Source organism: Mobula birostris, chromosome 14 (assembly GCF_030028105.1).
Source record: "Mobula birostris isolate sMobBir1 chromosome 14, sMobBir1.hap1, whole genome shotgun sequence".
NCBI lineage: Eukaryota > Metazoa > Chordata > Chondrichthyes > Myliobatiformes > Myliobatidae > Mobula > Mobula birostris.
The window spans coordinates 87444574-87460344 of NC_092383.1; the positions used below are offsets into that span (position 1 = coordinate 87444574).

The 15771-nt window shown below is 42.1% G+C and overlaps 1 protein-coding gene across 1 annotated transcript; it reads left to right on the forward strand.

The window, feature by feature from the left end:
* Positions 1–378: 378 nt before the first annotated feature.
* Positions 379–14639, forward strand: LOC140209411 (Fc receptor-like protein 5). The gene is made up of 6 exons (XM_072277657.1): positions 379–472; positions 1530–1850; positions 7503–7820; positions 10209–10287; positions 13402–13492; positions 14299–14639. Exons 1-6 carry the CDS (start codon positions 379–381, stop codon positions 14392–14394), a joined length of 999 nt encoding a protein of 332 aa, XP_072133758.1. The 3' UTR covers positions 14395–14639.
* The last annotated feature ends 1132 nt before the right edge of the window (positions 14640–15771 follow it).

Sequence of the window (15771 nt, forward strand, 5' to 3'; positions counted from 1 at the left end):
TGGAGTGGGAAGTGAACCCACAATGTACTGACACAGGGGAGAGAGCACTGACACAGCTGACACAGTAACAGCACTGACTGCAATTCACACCAAAATCACTGGCCGTGGCAACATGGGCCACATGTGATGGACATGACCTGGACATGTTTTTACCGTCATGTTCAAAAATATCTGTTTGCATTGAGTTGTTCCTGTCAAATCTGAAAATGTCTTCCTCAGTTTCAGGTGCATTGGCGGCAGAGAAATATGTAAGTGGAGTTGTGGGAAGAGCGATCACAATCGATTGTCACTATGAAGTAATGTACCGCTCACACAAAAAGTATTGGTGCCATGGATGGACTCACCAATGTTCAGTTTTAGTGGAAACAAATGGGCAACATGGACGGAGTGGACGAGTGTCAATCACAGATAACCCGGAACAGAGAATATTTACTGTTACTATGGAGAATCTTCACTCTGGAGATACAGGATGGTACAGCTGTGGAATTACAACAGCAGGTGTCGATACGAGATCTAGTGTACATCTACAAGTATCTGATGGTAGGTTTCTCAGGGATTGACTTTGTGCCTTCCATAAAGGAAGTGTCTCTTGATCTTTGTCCAAGCATTGTCAATCCCTCACTATCTCTGCATTCACATCAGTGCCAAATGTTCACTTCTTTATGGTAGGTCATTGAACCCAGTCACAAATTAATTATCTCCTGAAAGCCACCAAACAGATATCTCACATTACTGTGGAATTATAAGACCAGTTTTCAATAGGAAATTTAATTTACACCTACAAGTAAAGTAAATGTCTCCTGATCTTTGTCCCCACCCTGTCCATCCCTCACATAAACTCAGTCACAATATCATTTTCTCCTGAAAGACACCAAACACGTGACAGATATCTCACATCACTGTCTTTAAACAAGCAGGGGCCACTTTATTTGGTACCTCCTATACCTGATAAAGTGGCCACTGATTGGATGTTCCTGATCTTCTGCTTCTGTGTCCCATCCACTTCAAGGTTCGATATGTTGTATTTTCAGATGCTCTCCAGCACACCACTGCCATAACACACGGTTATTTGAATTCCTGTCAGTTTCTGTCAGCTTGAACCAGTCTGGCCTTTCTCCTCTGACCTCTCTCATTAACAAGGTATTTTTGTTCACAGAATTGCTGCTCACTGGATGTTTTATTTATGTTGTTCACACCATTCTCTGTAACCTCTAGAGACCATTGTGGGTGAAAATCCCAGAAGATCAGTAGTTTCTGAGATTATCCAACTACACCATCTGGCCCCAACAAGTATTTCATGGTCAAAGTCACTTTAGATCACATTTCTTCCTCATTCTGATGTCTGGCCGAAACAAAGACAAAACCTCTTGTCTTTGCATGTTTAAATGGACTGTATTGCTGCCACATGACTCACCAATTAGATATTTGCATTAATGAGCGGGTGAACAGGTGTATCTAATAAAGTGGCAGAAAAGTGTTTGATTTTCAGATGTTCATTCAGTGTCTGATTGTTTAATTCTTTCCCACAGTACCTGTGTCTGTTCCTGTGATTCGATATCTGTCACCAGCAAATGTCTCACGTCTCGGGGGCTCAGTGTCAGTTTCCTGTGAGTCTCTCCAGGGATCCCTTCCCATTCAGTACAGATGGTATGAACAAACCTCATCTGGACATCCAAAGATCTCAGATACCAATGAACTGGCTCTACATTGTCAATCTTTCAACCAGCAGCACCATCAATATTACTGCAGTGCCTCGAACTGGCATGGAGCAAGATCCAGTGCAATGGTTAATGTGGCAGTCTTCAACAATGGAGAGATCTGCAGTTATGTGACAGAAATCAATGGCACCAGTAAGTTCTCCTTTCAAGGGAGGATACATTTAAATATTTCTTTTTGTTCCTCTGTTACTGCTGCTCTTCTACTTCTAGTGAGAGTAAGGTATTTCTTTGCATTTGTAGAAGCTACACATTGCAGCCACCATGGGGTAGAAATAAGGTGTAGTGAACAGTTAGGTCCGTCACTTCCTCGATGAAGATGTGGAGCCTCTCAAGCATAGTTTGAATTGCACTTGCAGACAAATTGAGAGAATTCCATTCACACTTCTGGCTTGTGCTTTGAAAAGGCCAGAACAGGCATTGAGTTGTGAGACAGTGACACTCATAAACTGAAAAGGAAGGACAGGTCTGCAAGTAGATAAATCACCTGGACCAGGTAGACTGCACTCCAACGTTCTGAAAGAGATAGCTGAAGAAGTTATGGAGGCATTAGTGGTGATCTTTCAAGAAGAACAAGACACTGAAATGTTCCAGAGCACTGGAAATTTGAAAGTGTCACTCCACTCTTTAAGAACGAAGGGAGGCAAAAGGAAGGGAATTATAGAACAGTCAGCAGGTTGGGAAGATGTTGGAGTCCATTATTAAGATCATGCTTTTTCTTTGCAAACATCCACGAAAACAGAGGAGTGGCCCAAAGAACGAATGAAGTTAAACATGAGAACCCCAAAGCCCCCCCCCCAGCTCCCCCCTCCCATTCACAAGCAGCAGCAAGGCAATGACCCCCCTCCTTCCCACATGAGGGAAAAAAGCACCAACACCCTCCACTGAGCACTCAAACATGCAGCATCAATAAAGACACAGACTTGCCGTACCCCAAACACTACTTGTTCACCCAGTTATTCAAGATACTACAGGGCCTCTCTCTCCCTAATAAGAGAAAAAGAGGTGTCCCCGTATCTCAGCGAGAGGGGACACATAACAAACAACTCGTTGATTTATAATGTTAAATGGCTGTTGCATTGCTTTTTCCGAGCTCTGTGCCCAGAGAGTCGGCTCCAGGGCTCAGGTCTCAGGACACACAGCCGGCAACTAACCCACTGCTCCCGATGTTCCATGCTCCATGTTCTCCAGTGACGCCTCAGTCAGGGGCACCGGCCAAGAATCACCATGTCCCCAGAGCCACAAAAATCCGGCACCCTGAATTCACGCTAGTCTTCCAGGCCGCGTACATGGTATATCAAAAAGTGGCCTGTCGTAAGGCCCTGATAGTGGTTCCCATTTCTGCAAATATCCGAAGTCAAAGTCAGAGTCTTCCAAAGAACCTTGATAAGGAAAAACAACATATAAAAAACAGGAATAGAACCATTTCCAAAGATGCAAGCAAAGTGGTAATGTTACAGCTATATCGGACCTTGGTCAGACCCCACTTGGAGTACTGTGCTCATTTCTGGTCACCTCACTACAGGAAGGATGTGGAAACTATAGAAAGGGTGCAGAGGTGATTTACAAGGATGTTGCCTGGATTGGGGAGCATGCCCTATGAGAATAGGTGGAATGTACTCGGCTTGGAGCGGCGGAGGATGAGAGGTGACCTGATAGAGGTGTATAAGATGATGAGAGGCATTGATCGTGCGGATAGTCAGAGGTTTTTCCCCAGGGCTGAAATGGCTAACAGAAGAGGGCACAGTTTTAAGTTTCTTGGAAGTAGGTACAGAGGCGATGTCAGGGGTAAGTCTTTTATGCAGAGAGTAGTGAGTGCGTGGAATGGGATGCTGGCGAAAGTGGTGGATAGGGTCTTTTAAGAGACTCCTGGATAGGTACATGTAACCCGAGGTAACTTCTAAAGTATGTATGTGTTCAGCATCGCATTGTGGGCGAAGGGCCTGTATTGTGCTGTACATTTTCTATGTTTCCATGTTTCAAAGCAGTTGCTGTTTTGCACCATCTTGACTTTGCTCCACCCTCCGAGTCCATTATTAAGAACAAGGTTTTGGAGTACTTGGAGGTATTTGATAAAATATGGTTTCCATATGGGGAAATCTTGTCTGAAAAATCATCCTCAGAAAGCAAGGGTGTTCTTTTCTTTTATTTATTTACCGATAGAATGCAGAGTAGGTCCTTCCGGCCCTTCAAGCCACACAGGCCCAGCAACCCTCGACAAACCTGATTAACTATATCCTCATCACAGGACAATCAACAAAGACCAATTAATCTTTCCAATATGTCTTTGGACTGTGGGAGGAAACGGTACCACCCAGGGGAAACACCACGCATTCCACATGTACAACGTACTGACTCCGTTCATTAGAATGGAGATGAGGAGTTTATTTAGCTAGAGGGTGTTGAATCTGTGGAGTTAATTACCACAGACAGCTTTTGAGGCCAACTCACTGGGTTTATTGAAAATGGAGCACAATCGTTTCATGTTCAGTAAAGGCATCAGAGGTTATGGGGAGAAATCAGGAGAATGGGATTGAGTGGGATAATAACTCAACCATGATGGAATGGTGGGGCAGACTCTATGGGCAAAATGTTTTAATTCTGCTCCTGTGTCTTATGGTCCCATTGTCTTATGGGTCATCACTAGCTCCAGAATTTCATGAACAGTCCAAGTGAATCATTGACTACTTAAACTGAGTTTCAGGTTGCTGATTAAAATACCTCGCTCACTTTGAGATACGGGAAGGGAACCCATACCTTCTATTTGTGTCTGTTGTCAGATATGAACAAGGCTGCTGCATTTCATGGCGGTAAACAGGATAATAAGCTTTCAAAATTCATGTAAAACAGTATAGGAATGTCAATCCTATGTGAAGGATGGGCAAGTCATCAGTTTGCTGCTCCATGAGGTTTACCTGTCTCTGTGCTGAACTGAGCTGGTGGCCTGTAATTAACGACTCCTTAACTGGCTGCAGTGATGACTGGCTTTATGGATGTGGACTCAGATTTGTGAGTTTCAGTTCCAAATTTATTTATTTCCCTTTATTGTTTGCATGATTTATCTTTTTACTACACATTGTGTGTTTGACAGTGTTTTTGAAAGGATTCTATAGTTTTATTTTGTTTTGCGGCTGCTCGTAAAGAGAAAATCTGAAGGCTGTATATAGTATTTATACTTTGGCATTAAATGTACTTTGAATTTTGAAATTGAACTGCAATATGATTAGCTGTGATCCAATAAGCTGTCAAATGAATGCAATGAAATAGAATTCTGATTTTAACCTTTCAAAAGTATGCTACAGTTTAGAGAGAATGCAGTAGAGTCATAGAGATATAGGCTATGGAAACAGGTGCTTCAGCCCAAACCGTCCATGCTGACCACAGTGTCTTCCTGAGCTTCTCCCATTTCCTCACAATTGGCTGGTATCCTTCTAGAGCTTTCCTGTCCATGAACTTGTCTAAATCTATTTGAAATATTGTATGTGTACCCACCTCTAATACTTCCTCTGGCAGCCTTTTCCACGTGCACACTGCACTGCTCTGTGTGGAAAACACTGTCCCTCCAAGAATATCCCCTCTCACCTTAACCCGATGCTATCTGGTTTCCAACTCCCGTACCCTGGGATAAAGACCGTGATTATCCACCAGACCTTTGTCCCTCTTAATTTATAAACCTTTATCAGGTCACCCCTCAGCTGTGTTCACTTCAGAGAAAACTGTCCCAGCCTATCGATAACCCAGACCCTCCAGTTCCAGCAGCATCTTTGTGAATGTTTTCTGTACCTTCTCTAATTTAATCACATTCTTCCTCTGGAACTGCACAGGGTAGACAAGGTGAGATCTTGTCAACATCCTGTATAGTTGTAACATCCCATTCCAACTGTACTTAATGCACCATCCAAAGAAGGCAAGCCGGTCATACTCCTTGTTCAACACTTTGTCCACCCTGTTGCCACTATCAGGGACCAATGTAGTTGCACACCTCGCTCCCTACAGTGTAAGTTGTGTCCTTGTTTAATTTCCAAAAATGCCTGAGTTCAATTCCATCACCTGTTCCATTGACCACTTTGCTAGCTCAAATTTTAAAGTAATTTCATTACCAAACTATGTATACCATAAACAGTCTAGAGATTCGTCTTTCTACAGATACCCACAAAACAAAGTCACACAATAGAATCCACGACAAACCACGCACTACAAAGACTGACAAACATCTAATGTGCAGAAGAGGATGAATGGTGCAAATAATAAAAATATGTAAACAATGAATACATGGAACATGAGACGCAGAGTCCCTGAAAGTGAGTCCGCAGCTGCAGAGTCCGTTCACACTGAGATGAGTGAAGCCAATCCAGGAGCCCGATAGCTGCAGATCACCAAGTGCTGACAAACCTAGTGGCGTGGGCCCCTAGACTCCAGCACCTCCCACCTGATGGTAGTAGCAAGAAGAGAGGGAGACAGGTCAAATGCAGGCAGATGGAACAGGCTCAACTGGGGGTCGTTGCTGGCACAGAGTAATGGGGCTGAACACTGGATCATTTTCCAGGTCCCTTTGTAAACTTCGACAACTCTTTCCACTGTCCACCGCACTACAGTATCATCCACACATTATTAATCATGTCACCTACAATATCATTACAAACTATTCATATCGATGACAAATAACAGTGGTTAATAAATAACAGCACTGATCCCAGTGTCACACCACTGGTGATAAAGTCTGATGTTGTCAGAAAACCCACTCCTCACTATCACAATCTGACTGCTTCCATCATCAAAAAACTCAGTTGTATTTTTAGATAGAAGATTTCCCGTGCACAAAATAATGTTGACTACCCCAAATCAGATCTTGCCTTTTCAAATTCAGGTAGATCCTGTCTCACACTATCACCTCCAGTAAGTTACCCACCACTGATCTTGTGCTCACCTGCCTGGAATGGGACTGGATCAGTAATCTATTGACTCAGAAATGTGGAAACACACCGAGACATTAGTGGAGAGGATGTTTCCAACATCTAGAGTGCACAGACTCAGAATAAAAGTATCTTCTTTAAAGGAGAGATGAGGTGGAGGTTCTTCAGCCTGAAGTTGGTGAATCTGTGGACTTCATTGCAGCTTTGGAGGCCAAATCATTGGGTACATTTAAAGCAGAGGTTGATTAATAAGGGTATCAAAGGTTACAGAGAGAAGGCCGGAGAATAGATGAAGAGGGATAATAAATCAGCCATGATTGAATGGTGGAGCAGACTCGATGGACTGAATGGCCTATTTCTGCTCCTATATCTTATGGTCTTATGGCCTACGGTCCTTCTAGTTCTCTAGTCACATATGATTTCTTATTGGCTTCATATCAATATCAATACTCATGGGTTCCTTTGCTGCTGTCGGTCACTGAAACCAATAACAATTATACTCTGTCCCAAAAGTCACCATTCATTTTGTACATATCTGACAATTTCCTGCTTTCACATGATGGGGAGTTTTCCAGGACACACATAAACGTTGCCATTCCAACGTCAAACTGTTGGGTGCCACTTTAGACTGTCTCCTTGATGCTGAGAGAGATTGTAACTCTGATTTTCTCACTGACACATACTCAGTGTCATCCCTGCTGTCCTGATTTGGAGTCCTGCAGACATGGCAGTTCAGGCAGATGCGAGGACGCAGAGACACAGAGAGGTAAATAAGCTGCTGAGATTTCAAACTGGTTGCTCCTGGTCGAGATACAGACCTGCTGAAGTCTTTAATGCGCTTGATTTTCAGATATTCACTGATTCTTTTCCACAGACCCCGTGTCTGTTCCTTTGCTTCGTTTTTCACCACCAAGTGGCTCAAGTTGTGCGGACTCTGTGTCAGTGTCCTGTGAGTCTGTCCATGGATCCCTTCCCATTCAGTACTCGTGGTATGAAAAGACGCCATCTGTGGATTCAAAGATCTCTGACACAAATAAACTGGATCTACATTGCCAATCCATAAAATACAAAAATCATCTGTATTATTGCAAAGCCTCAAATACTAAAGGAGAAAAGTCCAGTGAAGTGGTCAATGTGTCCATCTCCAACAGTGTCAGCACCTGCAGAAATGTGATTGAAGTCAACAGCATGGGTAAGTGACTTTGATCCTTTATGATAGTCAATGGGGTACATTTGAATGATTGATATGTGCTGGATATTGTGTGTTGGAACTTCACTCAGGATCATGGAGTGTATGTTGTCACCACCTTTCAGAGAATGAAAAGCTTTTCGGCACAGCAGTTCAAACGTCAGTCTCTCAGCACAGGGTCTCCTGTCTCTGATCTGACTCTTGCTGGCTGGGTGTGAATGTGTCTCATCTGGTAATATTTCTGGCCATTCATTAAGATAGTCCCTCTGAGATAAACTACTTCAAAGTTTAAAGTAAGTTAATTATCAAAGTATATACATTTGTCACCACATACTACCCTGAGATCCACTTTCTTGCAGGCATTCAGAATAGATACAAATAAATAAAACAGAACCAATGAAAACCACACACCATCAAAGATGTATAAACAACCATTGTCAAAAAGAAGAAAAACTGTGCAAATATAAAAGAAACAAATTATTAATAAGTAAAAAAATGATATTGAGAGCATAAGTTAAAGATATCTTGAAAGTGAGTCCATTGGTTGTGGAATTGATTTGTGTTGAAGTGAGAGGAGTTATCCAGGCTGACTTAGGAGGCTGATGGTTGAAGGTTAATAACTGATTCTGAACCTGGTGGGGTGAGACCTTCTTCTCAATGGCAACAGTGACAAGAATTTCAGAGAGAAGATTTGAGGAAAGGAACAAACATGAGACTACAAGGATACAGGGTCATTATCAGTTGGGAGCCAAAGTTCAAAGTAGATTTAGTATTGAAGTATGTATACCATGTACAACTTTGAGATTTGTCTCATGACAGGCAGCCACAGAACAAAGAAACTCAAAAGAACCAATTAAAAAAAAGACAATCAGACACCCAATGTTCAAAAAAACATAATCAATTAAACAATTATAGTAAGCAAATAACATTCAGGACTGAAGTTCTGGTAAATGAGTCCACAGCAATGAAAACAGTCACAGCTAGTCTCGGAGCCCTTTAAATACAGGCTACAGCCTCGGTTCAGCACATAGACGAGTAATCCTTGAGGAGCAGTTAGCCTCACATCAGTCCATCCCTATTCCCCTGCCCTGACACACTGACCTTTTCAATCTGGCCTGGTGTTTATATCAGGATCGTTCCATCCTCTCTGAATCGAGGCCCTGCCTCTTCAATATACTCTCATGCCCAGGACCTAAATCATCAATTAGGACTGTACCTGACCTTTCCAATCTAACCGGGCACTAAAATTGGTCGGGCATCAGTGTGTTCCTTGGTCTTCAGGCCACCAGCGTTGTACGCAGTTTTGGTCCAATGAAAGATGTTCTTGTTCTGGACAGAGGTGAGCAAAAGATCAGCAGACACAAGGAAACCTGCAGGTGCTGGAAATTCAAGCAACACACATAAAAGTTGCTGGTGGATGCAGCAGGCCAGGCAACATCTCCAGGAAACGGTACAGTCGACGTTTGAGATGCTACCTGGCCTGCTGCATTCACCAGCAACTTTTATATGTGTTGCTTAAAAGATCAGCAGACTGATTTCTGGAATGCCACAAATGGTTGATAAGGTTTTTATTTGCTGGAATTCAGCAGGCTGAGAGGTGTGCATTGCCCCTTTTCCCTCCAAACATGCCAATATGAATTCCTGCCAGAAAGTTCAACTTTTGTCTCACTTGTCCACAGAACATTCTCCCAAAATCGTTGTAGAACATCCAGGTGGTCTTTTGCAAACTTGAGATGTTTTTTGTTGGAGAACAGTGGTTTCCTCCATGGTGGCCTTCCATGAACACCATTCTAGTTCAGTATTTTTCTTACAGTGGACACGTGCAATAAGCATAACATTATTAGAGTGCCAGCGATCAGTGATGGGGGTCCAATTCCCACCAATGTTTACATTCTCCCAGTGACTCTGTGGGTTTCCTCTGGGTGCTCCGGTTTCCTCTCGCATTCCAAAGATGCACAGGTTGGTATTAGTAATTCGCAGGTAAGCTATTTTGGCTCTGGAAGCATGGAACACTTGCCAGCTGCCCCCAGCACATAATCTGTGTTGGTCGTTTTTATAAACGATGCATTTCACTGTGTGCTCTGATGTATATGTGACAAGTAAATCTCATCTTTAATCTTTAAATGTGCATTGAGTAAGAGATCACTTTTGGTTCACCATGCTCAAGTACTATTGGTCCAACAATTCTGTCTCTTATTCTTTCAAGTACAACCAGTTGAAATTTCCGAAATACTGATGAAGGGCCTCGGCCAAAAACTTTAACTATTTACTCTTTTCCATTAATAGTGCATGGCCTGCTGAGTTCCTCCAGCATGTTGTATGTGTTGATTGGATTTCCAGCATCTGCAGATTTTCTCTTGTTTGAAATTGAATTTTATTTTCTTTTAACAGGGCCAATTCATTTCTGTGAAAATGCCGTGACACAATTCATGACAACTGCACAAAGGGAAGAATCTTCATCATATAAAATGTAAAGTATGAGGTTCCCTGTACAGATGTTTCACTACTACTGCTTCCAAACAGAGCCAGTTGGGAGAGAAATCTGTTTTTGACATGATTAACTTCAATGAATTTATGAATTAGAAACTGAGTACTCCTGATTTTCCTGTACAGGCATCAAGCCTGAGATCAAAGATAATCTTCTTTCCCAAAACATTTAATAATTGAAGCATAGCAGTTCATTTCTAGTCACCTCATTATGGGAAGGATGTAAAAGCTTCAGAATAGACTTACCAGGATGCTACCTGGTATAGACGTGTGCCAATAGGTTGAGTGAGCTAGGGCTTTTCATTTTGGACAGAAGGGTGATGAGAGGTATTCAGATAATAAATTTTCTTTGAACTTTAAGATGAGAAGACGTAATTTTAGTTATGGGGGAAAATATAGGTGGGATGTCAGATGTAGGTTTCTGACACAGAGAGTGGCAAGTATTTGGAATGTGCTTCTAGGTACAGGTAGAGACAAGTTTGTTTGGGAAATTTAAGATAGGCACATGAGGAAAGGAATATAAAAGGCTATGTGGGAGGAAAGGGTTAGATTAATATCGGAATAGTTTAAAGAGCCAGCACAACATGGTGGGCCGAAGAGTCTGTATGTTGCTGTGCTGTTCTATGTTCTATCTGCTTTTCCCTTACATATTTGGTTTTTTTATTTGTTTCCTTCTCTATTATCATCATAAAGTGAATTTTATCTTGCTTACATCAACTTACTTTTCCTACATATTTTGGTTAATTTACCCTCTAAATCGAGTATTCCCAACCTGGGGTCCATAAACCCCTTCCTTAATGGTATTAGTCCATAGCATAAAAAAGGTTGGAACCCTTGCTCTAAATGTTCAAATTTGCAAATTCCCTTCATTATCTCTTTAGCCATTGTGTTACAAGTGAGTCCCTTCTACATTGTTGATCTTAACTCCTCTATTAGATTATGATGACATGCAGTCCTCTTTTATTGTTATTTAGTAATGCATGCATTAGGAAATGATACAATTTGTTCCTCCAGAATGATATCACAGAAGCACAAGAAAAACCAAGGCTAAAAAAAACCTGACAAAAACCACGTAATTATAACATATAGTTACAACAGTGCAAGCAATACTGTAATTTGATAGAAGAACAGACCATGGGCACAGTAAAAAAAGTCTCAAAGTCTCTCGAAAGACCCATCATCTCACGCAGATGGTAGAAGGAAGAAAACTCTTACTGCCATGAGCTTCCAGCACCGCAAACCTGCCGATGCAGCACCCTGGAAGCACCTGACGACAGTCCAACTCCGAGACTGTCCGAAAACTTCGAGCCTCCGACCAGCTCTCCGACACAGAGCACCATCTCTGCCGAGCGCATTGAGCCCGGCCCTGGCAACAGGCAATAGGCAAAGCCAAGGATTTGGGGCCTTCCCCTCCGGAGATTCTCGATCGCACAGTAGCAACGGCAGCGAAGCAGGCATTTCAGAAGTTTCTCCACATGTTCCTCCGTGCTTCTCACGGCAATCTCCCTCAAATCAAGATTGTGCACGGCATCCTACTTCACAAATACGATATCAATTTGGTGCGGCCGCGTGCGCTGCGTCACGTCGCCATCTTCTGCTCCCCCTACCACTGTACTTATTCACTGTATTTCCACACCTACCACTGTGTTTTCTTATTTATTCTCTTTACTGAGATATAGTGTGGAATAGGCCTTTCCAGCCCTTTGAGCCGCACCACCCAGCAACCCTCAATTTTAACCTCAGCCTAATCACAGGACATACTACACAACCAATTAATTAACTGACCAATATGTCCTTGGATTCTGGTAGGAAACTGGAGCACCAAGGGAAAATGAACACATTCCATGAGGAGGACAGACAGACTCTTTACAGATCACATTGGTGTTGAACTCTGAATCCCAAAGCCGTAATAGCATCATGCCATGGTGCCCAAGGGATACTGAGATTTTTGAAATCATCCCCGGTTACTTTTCTGAAGGTTTTTTTAAATTGTCCTTATTTATCTGTGTATTCTATCCCCCAACTCCCTTCTTAAGACACGTATGGATCATTTATCAGTTTTCATACAGTATCTGTCAGCAAGGTTTCATAGCCGATCTTCTAAAGGTGATGTCCTCTGTGTCTTCTTTCGGCAAGATTGTCTATATTTGTCACATGTACATTGAGACATACATTGAAAAGCTGTCAGGCCTGCTCATAAAGGAACCTCCCAATCTTCATCTGACTAATAGAATTCACCTGCCCCTCATTCTGGACTCATTACCTGCAGCCTATTTAACCCAGTTCTCATCCACAGTCCTTGTTCACTCATCAAACCAACTGGCCTTCACTCTCCATGCATAAAGTTTACCTTGTTGCCTGCTGTGTTCATTTTCTGGTCTTTCTTGTTTTGTGTCCACTCATCACTTGTTATTTTATTATCTATTAGTAAAGTATCATTTACTGCTAAATTGTCTCTGCTGCTCGATTTTGGTCAGGCCTCATCTATTTTTCCTGACAAATGCATCATTTTACATCAAACTAAGTCAGCAAAGATTTTGTTGGGCAGCCCACAAGTGTTGCCACACTTCCGATACCAACATCGCACACCAACAGCAAACTTACCCTCACTCATATGTCTTTGGAATAATGGAGGAAACTGGTGCCCCTGGATGAAGCCCATGCAGTCACTGGGGGAAAGTACAAACTCCTTACAGACAGTAGCAAGAATTAAACCCAATGTTACAGCTGACAGTTATAAATCATTATGCTAACCACAACGGACCATTTCAACGACATTACATTATCCCCAGTCTCATCGTTACCCAACCTCATTATTTCCTTCCCTGCCATTCCTAAATCTTTCTGCATTATCCACTGTCACAACATACAGTATCTGCAGTCGTGTTTCGGCAATTATGTCGCCAAATGAAGATCATAGGTTATCTTCCCTCCCTCAGTCCAGCATCAGATTAATCTCCCAGCTGAACTTCCCTGGCCTTGCTGCTTTCATTGCTCCACTTCACTAATTTCACAGAGGATCCAGGAGGTAAATATTTCAAATGCAAAGGTGTCTTCTCTTCTACTACTGACTCTATATCTCTTCCCCTTTGTTCAGTTACATGATCTGGAACATGGGGCGCTGGCTGTTCTTTGCTCTGCTGGGGATCTGCACTATCGCTGTCACATCGTTCACAAGAGACAAGAAGGTAAGTCTAGGTCAGTAGATGCTCCCGAATGGTTTCCATGAATTAGAACATAGAACATTGAACACTACAGCACAGGAAATGTACGTTGGCCCACTATGTTGTGCTGACCTCTTAACCTACTCTAGGATCAATCTAACCCGTCTGTCCTATATAGTCTTCAATTTTTCTGTGATCCATGCATTCTTTGGAAGAGTTTCTTAGATGCTGCTAATGTATCCGCCTCTACCACAAACCCTGGTAGGATCCTTCACGTACCTACATCTCTCTGTGTAAAAAACTTACCTCTGGCATTCCCTCGATGCATTTCTCCAATCACCTTAAATTATTCCCCCTCATATTAGACATTACTGCCCTTGGAAAGTGTATCTGGCTACGCAATCAATATATGCCTCTTATTCTTACACTTCAAGGTATAATACTTGCCATCCTCCTTTGCGCCAAATTACTTCAAATATGTTGGATATTTAAAGGTAAAAAAGCATTCACAAATGAACTTTAAACTTTTTGTCAAACCAGTATTCCATGAAGATGATATACTTTAAGCAGGTTTTCATGCTCTGTCCATGTGTAGAATGAAGTCCAGTGCTCTACAAGAAAATGTATTGGACACCGTGTTTCGGACAGAATTCTGTTGCCAGTTGCCCACATGAAATGTAAATCAAAGTCAACGTCCACTTTATTGTCCAATGCACAAGCACGTGTATGCATCAGTACAATGAATGCAACATCACAGGTGCATAGAATCATGCAGTATTGCATGGTTCCCTGTGTCAATCAATCTGATAATTTCACTTTTGCTTTTATAGAGATCTGATCAATCAGATCCTCACCGCCTGGTCCAAGAGAAAAAGAGAAGGATCCCAGATTTCACCGACCGTGGGGGAGTTTTGCACCAAGAATAATTGTCATTATTCATCCTGCTTTGTGAAACTTTTATACAGAATGAATCTCTTGTCATTAAATCATTGAATTGCATTAATGAATTTGAAATGAAACAAAAAATCTTGTCATGCTTCAGGATAATGGCTTCGTTTGATAGAAATTCACCAGCAGCACTTCAGCTGTGCTGATCTTAACAATGCGATACCTTCTCAAGATTTCTTGCTTCACCCCAGCATCAATTTTTAACCTTTTTATGATCGTGAACTGTTAGAAATTCTTATACTATGTTGAAATCTGTTCTGTACTTTCAAATTACTGTATTCACTGTAGTTTATTTGAATAAACAATTATTAATATATTAATGAAAATGCTCCTTCACAAAGTTCTGTTTTCAATGAAGAATGTATCCATTCATTCTGTTTAGAATATGACTTCACTCATGAATTCAGAGTCCTAGATTTCCCTTCAGGTGCCAGCGGATGGAAACTTTTAGGAGAGGGAATTAAATAGTCTTCAGATCATGACATCCCATCAGAGTGATTTTAATTGAAAAATGCTGACCTGAAGCATTGGCTTTGTTATTCTCCTTCTACTGCAGTTGCTGGCTGACCTGCTGAGTATTTCCATCAATTTCTGGTTTCCTTTCAGCTCGGCACATACTGTATTTTCCTGATTTATTTAGGAGTATCAATATACAGTGGGTAAACCTCATGAGCTGGATCGAGCATGTGCTTAGAAGGGAACCTGACAACATCACATGTATAGCCCTCCACCGGACACCAGAAAGAAAGAGGAAAAGAGGAAGGCCCAAGAATACCTGGCATCGAATTGTAGAGGGAGATCTGAAGACCCTGGTACCATCCAGAAGTTAGCCAGAACAAACAGAAGTGGAGGACCCTTGTTGCTGCTCTACATGCCAGGTAGGCATAATGGGCACCAAAGAAAGAAAAGTCAATATACAGTGAATACCGCAATGTTAATCACATTGAGCACAATTACTGTCACTGTACAAAGGTCTTGAGGACAGTGATCAATGGAGAGTAATGCCGGGTACTGAATACTGTCAAATGGATGACTACTCACCATATGTGCTGAGCACCATCTTGTCATCATGAGCACTCTCTTCCATCAGAAAAAACAAATTCATGGATCTTTGGCAGCATGCCTGATCAACACATTGGTATCTCATTGACTATGTCATTGTCTGAGCTAGGGACTACCATGATGTGTTTATCACAGGGGCCATGATTGGCAAAGATGACTGCTGCATAGTTTGTTGGCTGACCCACTCCACCATGTCACAGAGTCATAGAAAAGTCCAGTACATTAACAGGCCCTTGGGCCCATCTCGTCCATACCGAGGCATTTAAATTGCCTACTCTCATCTCCCTGCACCA

Bases quoted from the DNA above. Each gene is read 5' to 3' on its own strand.
- LOC140209411 (XM_072277657.1), top strand. From the start codon at position 379: ATGGACGGAGTGGACGAGTGTCAATCACAGATAACCCGGAACAGAGAA. The intron at 7,821-10,208 runs GTAAGTGACTTT...TTCTTTTAACAG, and splicing joins GATTGAAGTCAACAGCATGG to GGCCAATTCATTTCTGTGAA. The intron at 10,288-13,401 runs GTAAAGTATGAG...CCCTTTGTTCAG, and splicing joins GAATCTTCATCATATAAAAT to TTACATGATCTGGAACATGG.